The sequence below is a fragment of the Columba livia genome, chromosome Z (assembly GCF_036013475.1).
Source record: "Columba livia isolate bColLiv1 breed racing homer chromosome Z, bColLiv1.pat.W.v2, whole genome shotgun sequence".
Taxonomy (NCBI): domain Eukaryota; kingdom Metazoa; phylum Chordata; class Aves; order Columbiformes; family Columbidae; genus Columba; species Columba livia.
In genome coordinates this window covers 4,119,806-4,140,749 of record NC_088642.1, presented here as the reverse complement: position 1 = coordinate 4,140,749, position 20,944 = coordinate 4,119,806, and the positions used below count along the sequence as shown (strand labels likewise).

The following is a 20,944-nucleotide window of genomic DNA, read 5'->3' as shown; positions in this document are numbered from 1 at the left end:
TATTATTATTCTATAGAACTTGTTTTCATTCAAGGAGACATACCCTGCAGAATAGAAAATCCTTCATAGAAGGGGTGAAATTCGAAGTTTCTACTGTGGTGATGGAAAAGAGAGGAAGATGAAAGGACCTAAAGTCATAAAGCAGCTCTGTACATTGAAAGTACAGTTATTTTTAAATGATAATACATGTCAAATAGAAGCGAGGGAAATTAATTCCATAAGTTAGGAAGGTAATAATATTACTTTAAGAAGAATAATTACTTTCCTTAACTACATTTATCACATAGCAATTCAGTTCTCCATTCTGGAATATGATGCAAGCCAAACTTTTGACTGATATATTTAAAATCAGCCTTAAGAATAGATTCACCCAGATACAACATTTCTTCTGGTTCTTTATTCAAAATGGAGAAGTTGTCAAAATGCAAATACTCTGACTAACTCCATGTTTAGGTGTGCATTCCTGCACAGCTGCATTGCACAGCTACATTGTGCAAAGTCACCAAGAAAAAAATTGTCTGTAAGAGTTTTATGATAACAATGGTCAGATGCACAATTTCAGTACAACCATGCATTTCTAGAAATCTGCAGGAAGTATGAAATCTGATGCAATGGACGCTCCAAAGAAAACTTTGCCTTAGTAAAAGCTTCACTGAGATCAATTTTTAGGAGCTGATTTTCTCTGTTTTCTAATGGAAAGTTAGTATTTATTATCTCTTTTGAACTGGCACTTGGAGTTCCAGCCTGGGTGTGCATTGTGCTAGATTCTGTACACAAATTAAAGAAGAAAAGGTGAATTTTATCTGAGAACCTTTCCATATAAGTACAATATGAGGGAAAACAGACTAATGCAATGAGCCAAGTGAGAAGGATTTAACAGTAAAGCAAGGATAGCTAATTAATCAGTTTGTACAGAGCCTGGCACAATGGAGCTAGACCACATTGCTTGCAATGGAAGTACTTACTAACAACAACAATAAATAAAATAAAACAAACAAAATAAACAAAATAAAACAACAAAAACTGGGTTTTTGAAATTAATATATTAATTGTCAGTCGGAGCTCAGAAGTCACTTAGCCAGTGAATGAAGAATTCCAAGTTTTTTTTTATCCAAAGTATCGGGGGACCCATAAATCTTTAAGAAAAAGGCCAGTTTCACATCAATATTGTGTTTCCTCATACACAGCCTTTCCGCCCATCTGCTTTGAACTAGAGCAGTGCTTCTCCCGATTCACCCTTTTTCTTATTTATAATCACATCTTCATTGTTTGGGGTTTGTTCTCCATTTATCCCCTTGCTTTTGAAGCTGTCTTTTTCCTTTGGCCTTTCTCATTAAACAAATAATGATCAATTTCCTCCCTGCTTTGCCGAGCATTGCTCACTTGCATGTGCATGCAGTATTGCCCACAATATCAGCAGGGAATTTCAGGTATGAGTCTTTCATGGGATGACATGAGTTCTAATTTGGAGAAAATGCACAAATATCGATAGAAGGACATTAAATGAGGTCTGAATCAGGCCACCTGTATACATCATCTTGTTCTCTCTCTGGAGCAGCAGCAAAGGATAAAATGAACTAGAATCATGGATGTGTGTGTGTGAATTTTCTGAACCCCCTGTTGCAGATGATTTATTTGCACCTGATTCAAAGATGGGTTGAACTGGGAGGTTCTCTTATGTAAGACCTTCTGAACAAAGCAACCCAAATGAGAAGAAAAAGTCCAATAAAAAGTGATGATACGATGCCAGCAGGTCCATCCACTCAAGGAACAGCACCCCCACTACTGCAGCATGAATTAGTCTTGTGAGAAAATCACTGCATCTCTGTGCATTTCCAGCAGCGGCCTCAAGTCTCTGCATTTTGGTATCTGTGGAAGGAGCCTAGAGGTTCTTCTTTATTGGCTGCTCCAGATCCATAAATTACTCCTGTACCTCAATTTAGATGAGAATTTCAACAAAGCAAGTGATATAGGCTGGAGAAACCAAGTGCCTAAAACAAAAGACAGATGGCTGAACCCATGATTCACCAGCGATGAGCTGCAATTGGGCCATGTAGACTTTGAAGATATTCGTTACATTTGTGTCTCTTCTGTAGGGGGACGATTTTCCTCAATGATTTGTATGACCTTGCTAAACCCAGATAGGTGGTAATTGAGCAGCAACTACTTCTTCAGAAGAAACAGAATAAAAATATTGAAAATATTGACTCACCCCAAAGGCAGTAAGCAGCACTTTGGTCTTTGACCTTTAAGCATCCTAGGGTATTCAATAACCTGGCTGTTAGATGCTGTGCCTGCCACTGATTTTGATTTGGGAGTAGTTTAACCTTGAACCAAGATCCAAGTAACCACGGCAACAGGAAGTCAGCCTCTCCATCCAAGGAGTGGGAATCCATAAATCAAGGTCCCTAATGCAAACACTGTGTGCAGGTAGAGATTTGAGAGGATAAGTGGTTTGTGAGGGATTACCTTTGAAAAAATGAATGACTGTCCCTTGATATGTTGAAGCACAGCTTCACAGAGACTTTTTTTTTTTATCAATAGAGGTCAACAGGTTACAGCTGCATGTTTTCATATGGCTCTTTATATAGACCCTTCAGTTTAATTAGAACCAGATGTTAAATTTATGAGGTTGTTAGCATTATTACGTACCATATGCACATGCATACATGTGTGTATGTATTGATACATACACTCATACATGCATATTTATTGCATACAAACTACATTCATGAATAAGCGATGTTTAACGCTCAAACTCGAGCACTGTGGAGTCATGAAACCTCAGTTTTGCATATGCACAGTTACTTAGTTAGTTCTGTGATCCCTTAGGCGTAATTACCTAGTTGAATATCCCAGTTATTCTATGGGACACTGCTTTATTCAACGTATAGCTCTCATCTAATGAGCAGCTATTTGGTAGCTGGATTTTCCTTTTGCTATTCAGCATGTGACATCATGTCTCATTTATTCCCCATTTCTAAGCCTTGGCGTGAATAGATGAATGTTTCATGAATGTTGATAATTTTATTTTCGCAGCACTGCTCTTGAGATGAGGGGTATATTATCGTTCTCGTTTGCAATAGGGAAGCTGAGCAGAGAGAGAATGAAATTGAATGATACAATTTGAGATCCTTAATACTTGATTTGAGACTCTGGAAGGATATGTGGTCTAATAGAAGACTACTCTGCATATCTCCGCCAAGCCATGACCTGTAATTCTGTCTTGCTCCTGACTGTTTCTATGCTCAGACCCATTCTTCTCCATTAAGTCCACAGGTTGATATCAGGTCACAGGTTCATCAGGATTCATACCCCAGACTGGCCTACTCTGTAGCTCTGCCCTTCAAACTCCTCTCACCAGTGCAGGTCTTCTCTGGCTGAGTCTGGTGGAGATCTCTTCCACAGTTTCTGACATAACCCATAGGTCTCCTGATATTTCTTATTTCATGTATGAGGGACGAAAATAGGGTCTGCTCATAGCAGCTCCAAGCTGCAAAAACAAGGAAATATTGGTTGGTATCTGGAGAGGCTGGCTGCAACCAACAGACAGAGAAGTTTGTGCAGCAGTTTCAGGCCCTGCTTTGAGAACTTCTTGATCTTCTGGGAAAGTATGAGGAAGAGGCTGAGGTATTTCATGCCTTCTTTACCTCAGTCTTTAATAGTAAGGCCAGTTGTTCTTGGGGTACCCATTCCTCCAATCTTGAAGACAGGGACAGGAAGGAGAAAGAAGCCCCTATAATCCAAGGGGATGGATAGAAATCCACACAAGGGTTCTGAAGCACCTGGCAGAGGTGCTCAATAAGCCCCTTTCCATCATTTATCAGTAGTCCTGACTAACCAGTGAGGTTTCAGTTGACTGGTAGTTACCAAATGTGAAGTCTGTCTACAAGAAGGGACAGAAAAAGGATCCATAGAACTACAGACCTATCAGTCTGACCTTGGTGACAGGGAAGATTATGGAACAGATCATCCTGAGTGCTATCGTGCCGAACTTAAGGTACAAACAGGTGATCAGGTCTAGTCAGCATGAGGCTTGGATCAGGGAAATTGTGGAGATATACCACACTGAATCTGAGTGGCAAATTGAATTAAGCAAAGGTGTCAGGAGACTTACATGAATGACCAAGGAGCTCCTGACTTAAGTCATACAAAAAGGAAGAAGAAAAAATAAGTGAAAGCAGGAACAGGTGACCTGGAGAACTAAGGAGGCAATGTCCAAGAGTGTAGGGATGGGTTTTGGAAGCCAAAGTCTATATGGAGTTCAATCTAGCAAGGGCAGAAGGGTAGCAAGAAATGTCTCTGCAGGTACATAAGGAGGAAAAAGCAGCCTAGAGAAAATGTGGGACCACTGCTGAATGGAATAGGGACTCCTTCTCTTATTTGCCTTGATTGTGAATGGTAAGACTGGCCTTCAGGAATCCCAGGCCTCTGAGACTGGTGAGGAAAGAAAGCTACTCTTGATGAAGGAGGATCTGGTTAGGGAACATCTGAACAAACCGGACATAAATAAGTCTATGTTACTTGACAGGATGCATCTGAAAGTGCCAAGGGAGCAGGCTAATGTCATTTTGAGGCCACTCTTGACTATTTTTGAAAGGTCGTGGTGATCAGGAGCGGATCCTGAGGACTAGAAGAGAGCAAATATCAGCCCAGTGAGGGCAAGAAGAAAGACCCAGGGAGAAATAAACTGGCCAGACTCATCTTAATCCCTCAGAAGACGATGAGGCAAATAATCCTGGAAAGTATTTTCAGATATGTGAAGGACAAGAAGGTGAACAGGAGTAGTCAGTATAGATTTATGAAGGGAAAATCATGGTTTATCAACCTGATATTGCTTATCTAAACTTCAGCAAGTCTTTTAAATACTGTTTCCTATAACCTCCTCACAGACAAACTGATGAAATACAGACTAGATAAATGTACAATGAGATGGACTGAAAACTGGCTGAACTGACAGGTTCATAGTGTTGTGATCAGTGGCACAAAGTCCACCAAGTGGTGCACCCAAGGTGTTGATACTGGAGACAAAATTATTTAACATTTTAATTCATGCCATAGGTGATAGGGTAGAGTTCACCTTCAGCAAATTTGGAGAAGATACAAAACTGGGGGAAGTGGTTGATATGCCATAGGGTCATACTGTCATCCAGAGGGACCCTGACAGGCTGGAGAAATGGACTCACAAGAACCTCATGAATTTCAACAAAGACAAGTACAAAGTCCTGCACCTGGGGAGGAGTAACTCCATGTACCAGTAAATGCTGTGGGCTGACCAGCTGGAAAGCAGCTTGGCAGAAAAGGCCCTGGGTGGACAAAAAAGTTGACCATGATCCTGCAATGTGCCCTTGCTGCAAAGAAGGCCAAGAGCTTCCTGCACTACATTAGGACAAGCATTGCCAGCATATCAAGGGAAGATATCTCCCATTTTGCAGCACTGGTGAGGCCATACCTGGAGTAGTGAGTTCATTTCTGGACTCCTCAGGGTGACAGACATATGGGCATACAGGAGAGAGTCCAACAAAAGACTGCAAAAATGACTGAGGGTCTGGAGCATCTCTCCTGTGAAGAAGGACTGAGACTGTTCAGCCTGGAGAAGAGAAGGCTTAGGGGGATCTTATCCATGTGTACAACTATCTAATGGGAAAGAGTCGAGAAAATGGAGCTAGACTGTTCTCAGGTGTGCCCAGTGACAAGAGGCAGTGGGCACCAAATGAAACACTGAAGATCACATCTGAACTTCACAAACCACGTTTTTACTGTGAGGACTGAGCACTTGAAGAAGTCACCCAGAGAGGTTATGAAGTCTCCCTCTTTGGAGATATTCAGAACTTGACCTGACACAGTCCAGAGCAACCTACTCTAGCTGAATCTGCTCGAGCAGGGTAGGGTGGACTAAGTGATCTCAAGAGGAGACGTCCAGTCTCAGCTGCTTTGTGATTATTGAATCTTCATGTAATTTAAGGCCAACGTGCAGGTTGATATTAGAAAAGAGAAGGAATTAATGAGCTATTACCCTCAAAAACTGAATGACTCTCCTGGATATGTTAAAGCCCATCATCACAGAAATTGTGAGAGGTTTTCATAAGTTGGCAAAGACAAAATACAAAGTCCTCACCTTTGGAGACTTTTATTCTCTTCTCAAAAGAGTGGGTCTACTGGACTTTTACAAAGCATCAGCTGCTAGGAGCTTTCTAAAATGGATAAAACCCCTCCCAGTCTGATTGTAAAAAGTGTCTGATGCATTCTATCTTCCTTTCAACTTGGTAAATTCATACAGATGTAACATGTATGGAAACAGGTGAACTCACAGAAATATTACATATAAATGGGTGGATAGACATTCAGATGTATTAGGCAGATATGTAATATGAAAAATTTCAATCTCAGCAGTTGAAATTTGACACATTTACTAGGAAAAAGAAAAAGATGGCTTCAACTCATAAGGGAGTTCAAGAAACATTGTTAAGGGAGGTAACCTACCAGCCCAGCGTTCATGAGTTTTAATTTTCTGGAATATTTGACCTCTTTGGTATATTTCTTCCACTCATTTCTTCTACATTGTAATCCCCAGGTAGAAAAATATAAGACAATTTGCTCTTTTTCTAAAATTCCACCTCTTTAATGAGTTGCGAAGTAAATTTTCATTAGGAAGGGTATTCCTAAAAAATAAGTATAAATGTTTACTAGACAGGGACAGACTGATGCTGTTCCCAATGCCTGCTCCTTTCTCAGACGAAGCATGCACTAAGTCAAGTCATTATAGAGGAGAAGTGTGTGAGTGTGGAGAATACACTATACAGAGAATGATGAATAGACAGTCTCACTAAACACCATAATGAAGCATGTCTGTCTTTATACATGTATCGGAGTGTGATTTTCCTTGAAAAATCAAAAGTAGTAATGTCAAATTATTATGTTGGTTTACCATTGTTTATAGAGATCAACGGTGGCACATCCTGAAGCAAAATTATTAAAAAAAAAAAAAAAAAGTCATGATCCTTGCTAGTATCAAGACCATATTACAGGCATATACACAAGAAAGTATGGAAATATATCAAAGTAGCAAGGACAGTAACCTACTACTCCTTTCCAGATATTCCCCAGACAAGTTGCTTTATCAATATTCATCCCAATTTTCTTTCCTTCTACAGGAATTGCAGGTCCTCACTTAAAAGCAGACCAGGCTTCACTTCATAGTAAAATGGAAAGTTCTGCCTGTAACATGATGACCAGAAGAAAACCAGCAGCTGTTGACAGTGTTGTAATGCCGACTCCAGTATTATCTCTCCTACCATCATCGTCAGCAACATCTGAAGCAGGTTATATTGTTTCCCTCCATCCTTTTTATTTCCTCCCCATCTTCTTCCTTCTGACATTGCACTGAACAACTCTTCCCAATTGGAGAAGTGGCTGCAAATGTGCATATCTAGTGTGATAATCAGGCTGTAATTTTTTTAACACTTTCTTATCATGATCATATCTTGGCATATCAAATCTATTTTATTCAAATACCACCACTTGCGCAATAATGAGGACGCAAGTAGCACCAGCCTGTATGGTCTAGCAGGGGACTCTCGGGTTCCTTTCTCAGCCCCGTTGTTCATTTATTTGAATGTTCCCATCCCTGTAACATGAACATGCTGAATACACGGTGAATAGCTAAGGAGCAGCTAAGATTTCTTTCTGCATACTTCAATGATTTTAGCATAATATTCTGTCTTGCAAATGTGAAATTGTCTGGGGCAATGAACAGTGATTTAAAATATATCAGAATAAATAAGTCAGAACAGCATGTTTTTCAATCAACTTGCGTTTTGTGCTTCTCTTTTGAATCAGATCAGAAAGTGAGAGCTTTATACAGTCAGAAATTGAGCCAAGTCATTCAGGCATCATCATGCCTTTTCTTGGGCACGGATAGAGAAGTCAATCATTGTGTCTTAATTTCCAGTGAATAGGGAACACACAGTACATTACTCTACATGCAACCATTAGGACTTTCATAGTCTCATCAAACCATTGATTCCACATTCACAAAAACTGTATTTGTATTGCAGATATATGGAATGATTATATATCTAATTATGCAATTGAAAGTGCTGTTTCATTGTACTCCTTTTGATTTTCCTCTCATTTCCTGCATAAATAGTGAAAGAAAGAAATCCCTGCTGTAAAGTAGACTCTATAAAGCTATTTTTTTATATAAAAAAAAAATCAGAATTCTCTATTTAGTCTTTAATACTTTCCTATATATATAAATTAAGGACAGATTTTTAATGCAACAGAGAATTAAAGCACACAAATATTTTATGATCAATTTCAAGATGAAAGTGTATGCTTGACTGCATAGTTCATTCTTTCCATTTTCAGAAGTCTAATTAAATTGTTGGTTTATCTGTAGCCCAGATGTTGAAATAATTTAGTGAAAACTGAAAGAAACTGTGTTAATGGGAAAATAGGACAGTGCTATGGGTTTTCTGTAATTAATAGGGAGCTCTTTGAAAATTTCTCATTCAAGCCCAGTCGACAAACCGAGCCCAGCTGTTGAGCAAACAGTCTTCTCTGTGTCGAGTTCTTGCAAGTTGCCTCGGGCAATTCCAAAGAGATGGAGAATGACAGGCAGTAAGAAGGATCCTTAGTGCTACAGACATAACAAAGCCATGCAGAATAAAGTCAGGGGAGCAGTGGGGAACTTCCAAGGGGTCTGACCTGCCTGGGCTCTCCTCCTCATTTAACACGGCTGTGCTGGTCCTTGGAAATGTATATTTTTGTTAGGGATTTCTCTCTTTGCCTCAGAAGCTATTTCCAGCACCATATCAATCCTTCATGACTTCCTGGCATGGCCTGTGGCCGTTTCAATTTGTCTCTGTCTGTGAGACAGAGGCTCTCTGCATCTGTGTACCCCAGGGAGGGGAGAAACACCGGGCTTCCATGTGCCGTATTTTAAATATAGAACACTGGATTTTAAGACTAACGCTGGTTCTTGCTTGTTTGAGGCTGCTAGGTGAAGTTGTTTGTGAAGTGGGAAAAGGACGGAGGAAAAGTAAAAAAGCCTGCGCTGCATCAAGTGTTTCTAGTTTCTCTTCACTTTGGGCTAGATTGTGGTGAATATATTCAGGTCTTCACAAGGCAGCGCGTGGCCACACAGCCTGGGAAGGTGTGGGGAGATAACTGTGTGTCCCCTTGCACCCCCAGCAGATGGAGGTTGCCATTGTGTTGGGTCATCTCTGTGGGAGCATATTCCTTTTTTTGTATGCCTGCTTGCAGATATGGTGTTACTAATCCCCACCTCCTCTTCAGCTACTTTTAGATTAATTCCACCAACTACAGCAAGATGAAAGTCTTCCTCCCAAAGCAAGATTTCCACATGCAAACAAGAAAGTATGTGTAGGAAGAGAACAACAAAGCCTAAAAACAATGCAGACCAACCTGGGTCCAGGGTTGAGCAGTATCTGTCTGGGTAAAATGGAAAAGATTAGTACTTAGCTTTGGTTTTCAACAGTGCAGTATATCACATGGGAATATAGCAAAGTATTTTATATCAAAGATTGCTCACGAAGAGCTTCCAGATGAGTTGATAACACCTAATGGCTCTCACTTCAATAGTGGTTTATTTTGGCAGATCTCCCTGATATTTTGTCATATGCACACCTCATCAAATCCTCCCCCTGCAGACCCATCAGGCTCTTTTCCGCAGTCTCCCTACACCAAATGTAGAATCAGATGTCCCTGACTCTTAATAGTCAAAATTCTATTTGGTTTTGTAATATTTCCTTTAAAAACATGACTTGAAAGTGTATTACTTATTCAGTACATGCATTCTGAATATTGGCAGACTATGTAACACAACTCAAATACTTTCTAAAGCTTGCAGGTTCAGAGGTTTGCTAGAGAGAGAAGCAAAAGCATTCTTACTAGCTTCTAGCAAATTTCCTGAGAAAGTTATAAACACTCTAAAGCATTTATACAAGAAAAAAACAAATTGCAGTAAGCCAGCACAGAACTGCATAGCAGTCCTTTTTTTTTCCTAAATGAGAAAATGAGTTTCAATCCAAAAGCAAACAGACTGACAACTTGCAAAGTTTTAGGATAGCAAAAACATATCTAAACAATGTGAAGGAAGACAATGCGAAGTGGCGTTCAGCGCATAGATACAAATAAGTGTAGATACCTACCCACAACTGCCTGCATACTAGTTAATTTTGGGGAACTAGGCAGTTTGGCAGAAAGTTGATGTCTACATTTCCTCCACTTAGGCACTGTCTAATCACCATCAAACTCCACTCAAGTTTCTAAGTCTGGATGTCCTGGACCTCTGGGGTGCCCAAGACACCTGCTGGATTTGGCAGGATGCACAGGACACTTGCACCTTCCTTATCCATTATCAGGGTGCCAGAAGGATGTCCATGGTCATCTTAAATCACATTGAATTCCCATTTCAGAAACAGAGATTACTACTACACAGATGAGATCTCCATTGGCTGTGGTTGGGTGGTAATACTGAACTGCAGAAACAACTGACTACTGATAATTCTCAGTAAACATGTAAAATATCTGCAGATACATGGTTAATGCTTTATTTGGAATTAATTTCCTGTCCTTTGGCTTTCTTTCCAATGAAAGCTGAAAGTAATGCCAAATCTCCTGATTTCACCACAAACCTTGCGTTTTTTCCTATATTTTTGCTGAAATTCCCATCTTCAAGATTTCCACCATCAACTGAAAAACTTCAGCTTTATTTTCTAGGAAAAAAAAATGCAACGAGTATAGGAATTTAAAAGACAAAATAAAAAAAAAGAAAATGCAAAAAAATGGACAGTAAATATGAAGAGTGTGCAAAATGTTTGACTTCTCAAATCTTCTGAGCTGAAACTACTCTCAGTATCTGGGAGGGACTAAAAGGAGTCAAAAGCTTAGGGCTGGAAATATTGGGACTATATATTTCAGACTCCAGTGAGGCCAGATGAGGGTAATCTTTTTTTGTGAGAAGGATCTAACCTTTTTTGATCAGACAACTGAGAAATATCTCACTGCCACTTGCCCTTGCATCCACACTTTAGAAGTCACCTTCTTGAGAGGAATTTTGTGCAACTAGGGGGCTTTTCCCAAGCAACTTGGATATTTCATTTCCTTCCTATTTTTCTTTTGCACCGAAATGACTGCATTCCTCTTTTGTCCTCTGTGAATCACAAACTGCAAGTGGGTTTTATTTTTCTTTTTGGTGTGGGGAGTGCGTTACATATGGAAAATGTATTTTGTTTTGTAATTAATGAAAACCAGATTTGGGGAAGTTGGCCATCCGGGTCTTTATTTATAAGAGAGCATATGTCTGTGTTTTGTTTATGACTCACTCCTACTTCTTGCATTGTAACTCGGGTTTGTTTATGCAAGATCTTTGCTGGATCCAAGCAACATGGTGGTATAAGAGCCAATAAATTACGTTCTACATGAAGGGAGGACAGTGAGTGAGGTTTGTATGCTGAATCTGTCACAGCCCATAGCAAGCAAGAGGATATTCTACAACTTGACAGCTCCTGGTTATCTACAGAAAATGCTACAATAGCAACTTTATTTAAACTACTGCTAGAAGATTAGCCTGTTAGCCATGAAGGGAGTGATAACCCCAAAATGAACCCTTCTTGAAACCTTGGCTGCTCTGGAAACTTCAAGGATTTCAAACTCAAATGACTGTTTAACAGTCAGGTGTAAATTAAGTTTGCAAGTAGATGTGGGCTGAGGTTAATTTAGTGGGATATTTTTTTCTTTACTGAAGAGAAATTCTGAACTCCATCATTTCTTTTCCAGCAGCGCAGAATGGATATGTTAGGAGTGAAAAGGAGTACCCGTTATTGCAATAGCAGAATTAATACGTTCTGTTTCTCTCACAAAGGGGTAGTTACTTATAATCCCTGTGCAAATCCTGAACTCTGCACAGATGCCACATTCAGTAAAGGATGGTGAGACAATTTAAGAAAAACAAGCAAGGTCTCATGTCCTAATCAAAGGACCAGGAGCCAAGAAATGCTGGGTACTCTTTCCAGCTCTGACAATGACTCACAACGTGACCTTGGCAAGAGTCTTGAGTGCTTTGGACTTCATTCACTAAAGTAAGTGATCTGAACCAGGAGCAAGCTCACTTCAGGGGCCACTAAAGTTAATTATATGACTGAGTAGTTTCAGCTAGCGTCTGTGAAGATGGTAATAAAGAAACCCAGGCAGGGATAATGAATTTGCCACAGGTGAAGCAACCCACGCAGCTTGTTTGTGCCCACTATTTTCAGTAACAAACACTTTTCATGGTGGCAGCCATGGCAAGCATTAAACATCGTGGTGAGTACATCAGGAATGTATGTTTGGAGTATAGAAAGTTTAAGGTGGGCCAATGTGACAGCTATCCTAAGCAGCCCTTCCTTCCACCCCACTAGAGGTTTAGAAATAAAAATGAAGCAAATCCATGGTAAAACATTGCTGTAGAAAAGCCCTGTTACTTTAGAAGAGGGGAGAGCTATAAAGAAGTCTCTGAGTATTGCTTAATAGTCAAAGTTGTGTTTTAATTTAGGACTGTAATAAATAATCTTTTAACTTTGTCTTAGTTGCTTTCCTATGCATAATCCTTCCTCACAGCCATTGCTTTTTCAATAGTCATGTTCAGTTTACTGGACTTGAAAGCATCCAGACTTTGTGACACTGAAATCAGACAATGGAGAGTTCCCATTTGCTGTTGTTTGACCCACCTCTGTTTCTGTCCTTGTCTCTCAACAGCCAGCCCACCACTGAAAAAAAGGTTCAAGCGCCGTGAAATAGAAGCGATCCAGTGCGAAGTGCGCAAGATGTGCAACTACACCAAGATCCTGTCCACGAAGAAGAACCTGGATCATGTGAACAAGATCCTGAAAGCCAAGCGGCTGCAGAGACAATCAAAGACAGGCAATAACTTCGTCAAGAAGCGAAGGGGGCGTCCTCGGAAGCAACCCCTCTCCTTTGACGAAGACTCCAGAGACCAAATGCCCGTTCTGGAAAAATGTGTTGACCTTCCCAGCAAAAGAGGTCAGAGACCAACACTCAACCCTTTGATATTGGAGCAAGCAGCCACTCAAGATACAATCATGGCCACCATCGAGGCTGTCATACACATGGCACGAGAGACGCCACCTCTTCCACCTCCTCTTCCTCCTCCCCCTCCCCCACCCCCTCTCCATCTTTCCCGGACGCCTCGTGTTGGGAAAAGGAAAAGCAAGTCCATGCAGGAGGACGAGGAGGACATGAAAGTGAAGCGGCACCGCAAGGGCCGAGGGAGCGAGGGTGATGGCCTTCCCTAGGGCCAGCCAACCTCGCCGCATTTTGGGCGCTGGTAGCGGGGCGCGTCGGGATGGAGGGACCGAAGACACACGGTTCACTTCGTCCCCGCGGCAGCAGCGGACTTATCCCTTTGGCGGCCAAAACCCGCCGTGGAGAGCTGTGCCCACCAGCGTTCTCATCTTCCTCTTCATCTCTTTAGCCCCAGGACCCCACAGGAAAGAGGTGGGGAAAGGGTGCAGAAAAGGTGAGGGGTGAGGGAAATAATGGGGATGTGTGTCACATTTGGGGATATTATTGTATTACCTACTTTTCAGAGTTTCCAAAACTAATCAGCATCTCAGTATTGCTGTTCTCATACCGTACCTGGAGGCAGGGAGGTTGTCCTGGCAGAGAGCTGAACGTTGTCGCTAGGGCTGCACGCCCCACTCCAATTTGGCAGGCCAGGTGAAACTAAGAGTAACCATACCATAGTAGAAATCACTGTAAAAAAGAAAAAAAAAAAGAAAAAAAAAAGAAACAAAACAACAACAAAAAAAAAAGAAACAAAAAAAAAAAAAGAAAGAAGCAAACAAACAAAAAAAAAACACAACAAAAAAATAGTGTAATTTTCTCAACTGTGATCTTGATTATAATCTGCTTGATTTTTTTTTTTTTTTTTCCAGTTTTATATACCTGCCAGGCTTTGGGGTAGCATAATCCAAAATGCCTGGCTCCTTGCTAGAACTATATATTTCTTTCTCATTTACTTGCCTAGTTACAACTAGCTGCAATATAGGCAATAGGAAAGTAGAGCCTTACACGCGTGCACACTCTTTTTGAGTGCTATTCCAAGGAACAACAAAATATCACAACATTTAAAATAATGTGTACATGGATATTCAGTTATGATAGCACGTTTCTATAAAGCAACTTGGCATTTTCAATGGCATGTGAAAAGGGTCACCCGTCAACCAAGTTGTTTTGATGCTCGGTACATATGAGTAGAGAACAGCAAGACACTTATGGGGATAACAGTTATAGTAAACATGGACAAAATCACCAAAAAAAAAAATATAAAAAATATAAAAGAAAAAAAAAAGGACGGAAAATTTGGAGTAAAAAGGCAGGGCCCAAACCTACCAGTTCTTGCCACCTGCAATTCCCAGAGAAATTGATGGGAAACCCATGATCTGAACAATTTGCATTGGGTAGAAATGCCTTGATATGTTCTTTTAAAGAAAATAGATAAAGTAGATTGTTTTAAAAAAATAGTGAACAAAACCCTATGGAAAACAGGCTCTTTCTTGGCAATTATTTCTAAAAAAAAAAAAAAATAGAAGAAAAGAAATAAGTGTTCTTATCTGAAAATGAAGATTAAAATGTTCAAAGGGTATCACCACTGCAATTGTATTAATGCCACTTTGGACATGTTCTCCAAGTTGTGGTTGCCTTAATAAAGTAACGATTTTTTTTTTTTTTTTTTTTTTTGTACATAATGTAATTATAAAGCTCTCAGTCTGCATGGATGCAAACTGTGTGTGACAAATCGTCTCTTTAAATGGTCAATTCAAATTGTACATTTCTCATTCAAGTTGTACGTTAGCCATTGATTTAACTTGGGTAAAATATCCGAGCTCCATTTCCACAGCCCTATTAAAATGTTTAACTAAAACAAAGACTGAACGTGAAACTGTTCCATTGCAGTAACAATGCTTTTAAAAACAAGTCAGTTGTTGAAATTTGAAATAGATACTTTCAACTTAATTTCATTTCTTTTTAAAGTCCTTAAGTAACATCCAACACCTGGCATGGCAAGATGGATAGTAAAATGGGAGGGGGGAGAGAAAATTCCAGCAAGGGAGCGGGGTTTGGAATTATTTAATGATTCACAAGCCAACAGTTATTCCCTTTTCTGAGAAATCTTTGAACTGGCTTATTGCCAAGAAAACTTCCAATAGCATGACACTAAGAAAAAAATAAACCACAACAACAAAACAAACCCAACAAAAGAAAGTCCTCACAAAAAAAAAAAAAAAATATTGTGTCTCTGTTTTGTTATTTATTTACAAAAATCATATCAAGACTATGGTGTTAAGGGGATATTGTAAACATAGACCTCATTATTTTTAGAGAATGATTTTTCTTCTCTGGTAGCACCTTAGTTTATTAAAACTGAATGCATTTGGGGTTTGAATTGGGTTGGGCAGCTGGGAGAGGGGATTTTTTTTATTTTAAGGCTATAACAAATCTTGATGTCCTATCTCTTTTAAACTGATAAGAGGGATCACAGTATTTTGTTTCCAATTTGTTTTGCATCATTCATCATACTCATTTGTGCTTTTTGTTTTCCAATTAATGCAACTTATAAATAAACTGGCTGGTTGCTCATTCTGTTACAACCAATTTTGCTTTTCAGTTCTCTTGAATTAGTGTAGTGTTATTAAATGAAGTTGTAGGCCTGCAGAAAAAAACACTTAAGCCCCCTCAAACTCCTCCCTTCTTCCTTAAAAAGCATTGGGCTGAGGTTTAGTCAATTCAGAAACCATTTTTTTCGTCTCTCCTTTGGGCCTGAAAGTAGGTGACAGTATTGGTTAAAATGCAAGAAAAACTTGTTTGATATTCCTGGTAGCCTATAAGTGGAAACTAAGTCAGACAATAACTTATTCTTAGTTTTATCTTCAGTGGTCTCTTTTTTTAGCACTGGAGGACATTTCAGTGCATAGAGAGTGGAGCAAAGGTCTGAAAGAACCAAATTCTGTCACTGAATGCCCATCACACCTTCAAAACGCGTCATACCTTACAGAGTACTGGTAAGGGCTGGATTTGGGCTGGACCTTTCTGGTTGCACTGGGATGCAACTCCCCAGAGGGAAGATCACTGGACAACCGCTGCCTCCCATGCTACCACGCTCCGGGAAGAAAATGTTCTTATCCTTCCAAAAAGTACTATCCAAAATGCTGCTAAAGGCACAGTGCTTAAGGAGAGCATCCACTTGGAGGGTACACCACCATAGACCCTCCACTGAGCAAAGAAACCTGAAGAGGTTCTTTTGGTCCTTGAGAAATGAAGAGTAGCATCCAAGACATGGTAGCTGCAAGCTGCTAGTGTAGGATAGGCTCTGTCCAGACACCCAAGGTTTTTATGTTTTGTTTTGTTTGTTTGAGAGGTTTTTGTTTGGTTTTGTTTGTTTGGGGTTTTTTTTGGGGGGAGGGGGGCGGAATTTTTTGTGGCAAGGTGCTGGTAGAGTGCAGCGCTGCAGTTTGGCTGTTTGTCCAAACAACAGCCCCGTGCAGCCAGTTCAGGCTGGCTGGAAGATTAGCTTGTTAATTTGTATGAAAGCAGGCTGAGAATACTGTTAGATGGCACTCAGAATTTGTGTTCTGCATGTTGCATAGTCTATAAATATGATAAGCAAGTTGCTGACAGAATAATATTATAAGGCGATGTACTACATACAGATCATAAAGGATTTAGTTTTAAGGCTTAAGGCTAAAATCCCACTCCTGCAGTTTATTACCCAACAATATTTCAGTAATGAGCTTTTTGACTTTTTTTTTTTCCCCTACCACTGGGAAGATTTACAGAGGATCTCTCGGAACTGTCTCCACACATTTCCAATAACTGTATAAAAATGGGGTAAAAGACCTTTTGCTTATTAAGACCAATAAGACCTTTCAAACAACGCCACTGTGTCACAGATTAACACACATCTTAGCATGTTTCAATAAAAACGTGAAACAAAATCACATGGCTTTGAGCCGTGTGAAGTGAGGCCACAGGTTTGCATCCTCTCTGTGGGTCTTGTATTGCTCCACTTATTAAATATAGAATGGTGACAAGCGTGGGGGGAGAGAGGGGGGGAAAAAAACATTAAAAAATCACTTGTGTTTCCAAGACCTTCATACTGCCAGTTTCTTGAGCCCTTCAATATTGAATTTGCTGTGAAGCACCTTGCATGTTTTTGGGTAACTATCAAAAAAGCAAACAAACAAAACAAAGTTATAATAGTAACCAGCTACTAGGGTATCCAACAGCCCATGACTCTCCACTTGACAGCAATGTTTTGAACCATTTGTGTGGAATATTCTGTTTGTGTTGTTACATTTTTTTGGGTAGCGTCTGGTGCAATGAGGTGCTGGTTCATCACTGGGGCTTCTGAGTGCTACAGCAACATAATGAATACACGGGAATTGCTGTTACATACACAAGAACTTCCCAAACTCTTATTTTCACAGGCCCTGATTCAGGACTGCACATAAGCACATTTAAGTAGTATCCTGAAGAGTAAAAAGAATAACAAAAATAGACACAAAAAAAAAGAAAAGCAAAAAACAAAACCGGGATGGTTTTCTGAATTGAGAAAAAAAAATCATCATGCCCTTGCAATGCCTCTTCCTTTCCATATCATCCAAAAACTGGGGTGCAGCAGTTCTGAGATAATTAGAAGCACATTTCAACAAAGGACACATATTTGAGATCTCCTTACGATGCCTGCTTAGGTTGTACGAAACACTACGTAGAAAGAAAAAAAAAAAAAAAAGAAAAAGAAAAAAATTGTAAAAACATGAAAAGAGCTGCCAATTGGACAACATGGGGAAGCAGTTCAATCCCATGTTAGTTTGTTTTACTTTTCTTTTTCTTTATTTTTTTAAGCTATTTCTTAAATAATAAATGCACATGAAGTGTTAAATATGTATATACTGTATTTCAAAAAAAATTAAAAAAATCAAACGAATGGGGCACAAGATTGTTCTATAAGTCGTGCTGGCTAATTTTTAGTTTGTATTCATAAGTGGTTTTTAAAAGCCTTTTTAAAGTGTAATTTGCATGTTCTACTTTGATTGTATGTAAACATATTTTAGAGCAAAAAAAATGTATTTGTATTTTATTGAATATAGAGGCAAGAAAAAAAAACTTGTACATTGTTTGAAATGTTCTTTTTGTAACAGTTTTTATTCATGAAGCATTTTTGTACATTTAAAAATGGATATGGACTTGATGTTCTTTGAGGCTTAGATACATCTGGCATGCTTTAATGTCATGCTCCTTCATGATCTTAGATGTTGGTTTTTAAACATTTTTTTCTAAAACAAAGCTCAGTCTTTTCGCTACCAAATCAGGTTAGCACAGTATAGAGCACTTAATTAAAAAAAAAAAAAAAAAAAGAAAAAAAAAGAAAAAAAAAAGAAAAGAAAAAAAAAGGAAAAAAAGTTAATCCTATTCATATGTTATTCATTGTGTGAAATTAAAGGAATTCAATTCAGTCTAACATGAGTTGTGAATTCTTTTGTCTTATTTTCCATCTGTTTCCCATCACTAAGGAGTTTAATAGCTTTTGGGATACTAATACCATGCATTCACAAGACCTCTTTATGGTAATGGAGAAAAACATGCTCTGGTTCTATTCCTTTTTCTTTCTTTTTTTTTTTTTTTTTTTTTTTTCCAGTGTATCCTTAAAAGTTAAAAATGGACTTTGCCATGGGCCCTGTGGACAAGAAGGGAGATTCACACTTTGAGGCTGTGTGTATCACCAATTAATGGAAACATCTCTGGTCCAAATTGTGTCCCCAGGCACTAGTACGGTAGTATTCGCCACCCAGGTGGGATTTCTGCTCCTAAAGCAGATGAATCTCCAGAATCCTGTGGAGAAGGGAGTCCCAGTGGCTGGGTTATTGATGAGGGGGTAGGGAAAGGAGCCAGCCCTCTCCTCTCTGAGCATCCAAGGCGAAGGGCTGTAGGCCAAGGGGTATTTTCCATTCTGTGCAATCTCACACTGCGACTATGGGACCAGGAGCTGGTTTTAGCATGGTTTTAAGTTCCTTTTCCAAGCTGCTGCTAAGGGTGGCCAGCTGCCGTTATGCAGTCTGCCCCAGCATCCACAAGTTCCTCAGCAGCAACATCAGATTTCACCTTTTTCACCCTCCTCAGAAAGGACCCGCTGCCTTCCTCAGTAGCTCAGCAAGCTGCACATGGAAATTACATCTTGTTTCCTAGGTAAGGCAGTGATGCACAGGCAGGATAGATCATGTCCTCCAATTTTCTTCCCTTCCAAAGCTTTGGGGGATGGGTTGGCATGGTGGTACTAACCCATACAACTGCAAGAATAACTCCGCTGGCTGCCGTTTTAACAGCTATTGCTTTATGTTACTGGAGTAGAGCTGCTCCAAAGATCTCAAAAGTAATGGGGCTTTTTTCTTCCTCCCCCTTCTCTTTTTAATGTATGCATAGCCCTGGATTTTAACAACAGTTTGTAGAAGTGCTGACATCTTCCCTCACTGTTTTTGTCGGGCTCTGTGATGTATAAGCCTCTAGTCTCCAACTCTAACCACAGTTTTGTAAAGGGCCTGCGTAAGAGTGCCTTGGAAGCATCTGTGAACCGTCAAGTTTCATGCTCGCTGCTGTAGTATCTCAGGACTGACGTCTCCTCCAGCCGACTCTTTTCTGAGATTTACCTCCCAGGATCGCTGAGCTCTGCTGCGCTTTCATGATGTCACCTTGCAGACGTGATGGAACAGGGCTGGGAGAGCAGCTGTTGCGGAGCGGCAGTTGGGGATGTTGCATTTCTGTCATTGGAGAGGGGGACATGAGGGACACCATCTCTGAGGTTTTTATGCTTTCTTGCGTCTGATCTCTTTTTTCTCTTTTCACCAGACTGCTGACACCATGTGCAGTGTCAGAGCACCATACTCCTCACCGGTCCCTTCCTGGACATGGAGGAGTTTTTGATCAACACCCGTATCTGTTTTCTCAGGGTAAAATCTCCCTGTAACTGTTTCAGCCCTGGTAACTACTCAAGCACTGTCTGCTCCTATGGATTAAATGATCTCTGAGAAAAACCTCTGAAACTCTTGGAAACAAGTTTAAGAAATACGTAAGCTCTAGTAGGTTGTAACTTTTTTTAGGTACACTTTTGTTTAGTAAGATATTGTTCTCTTGTCTCACTTTGCATGAGATCATTGTTTTCTCAATTTACTCAGAATATTTTCATTATTAATCTCTCCCCTTAAATAATTGAAAATAAAGAAAACATACAGTATGTTAGAAACAACTGTCATCAAAAATAACGTTCTTTTCTGATTATCCTTTTTTTTATATATATATATTCTAAGTATCCTTTGCTCATACAAGTAGAGAAGCTTTCTTTAAACCTTCCTTGGTCATCCTCCATATTACTGGAGTTTGAACTTTAAAGGGAACTTCACATTCCACTCTCAAGGTATGGATAAGGAGATGAGCACTATGCCTTGAGTGAAAGTATTATCTTAATTCACTTTTGAAAGTGGAGATTGTTCATATCCCTGGGATAAGAAGGTTGACCACAATGACTTTAAATCTTCCTCATCTGGCAGAGACAAGCCTCAACATTAACCTCGTTCTCCCACATGGTGCCATTTCCCTCCAGAATCCAGAGCTATCTCCTAAGTTGAATTAATTCCATGTCAAGGAAAATTTAGTTGGTGGAGATGCCTGCAGCTTGTATGCAATTTTTGTGAGCTCATGACCGCATTATTTGCTATTCTGTAACACAAAGCATGCACATAATTTTAGAACAATTCTACTGTTACTGAATAAGTATAAAAATTTTCCAGTGACTTTGAAGGACCCTACTCAAAGCCCTTCAGTACATACCATCTGGCAAGTTCTAGAAGGCAAAGGAAAGCATAGA

The 20,944-nt window shown here is 39.7% G+C and overlaps 1 protein-coding gene across 11 annotated transcripts in view; it reads left to right on the top strand.

Annotated features, from left to right (window-relative positions):
* Window positions 1-18,547, top strand: part of SETBP1 (SET binding protein 1) — a 266,895-nt gene extending 248,348 nt beyond the window's left edge. For 10 of the 11 annotated variants that reach the window (XM_065046911.1, XM_065046909.1, XM_065046908.1 and 7 more), the window contains 2 exons: window positions 7,155-7,322; window positions 12,763-18,547. In XM_065046911.1, the coding sequence (XP_064902983.1) occupies window positions 7,155-7,322; window positions 12,763-13,319 (725 nt within the window). In that variant the 3' untranslated portion in view covers window positions 13,320-18,547. The remainder of the gene's footprint in view (window positions 1-7,154; window positions 7,323-12,762) is intronic. The other variant, XM_065046913.1, reaches the window with a different exon arrangement.
* The last annotated feature ends 2,397 nt before the right edge of the window (window positions 18,548-20,944 follow it).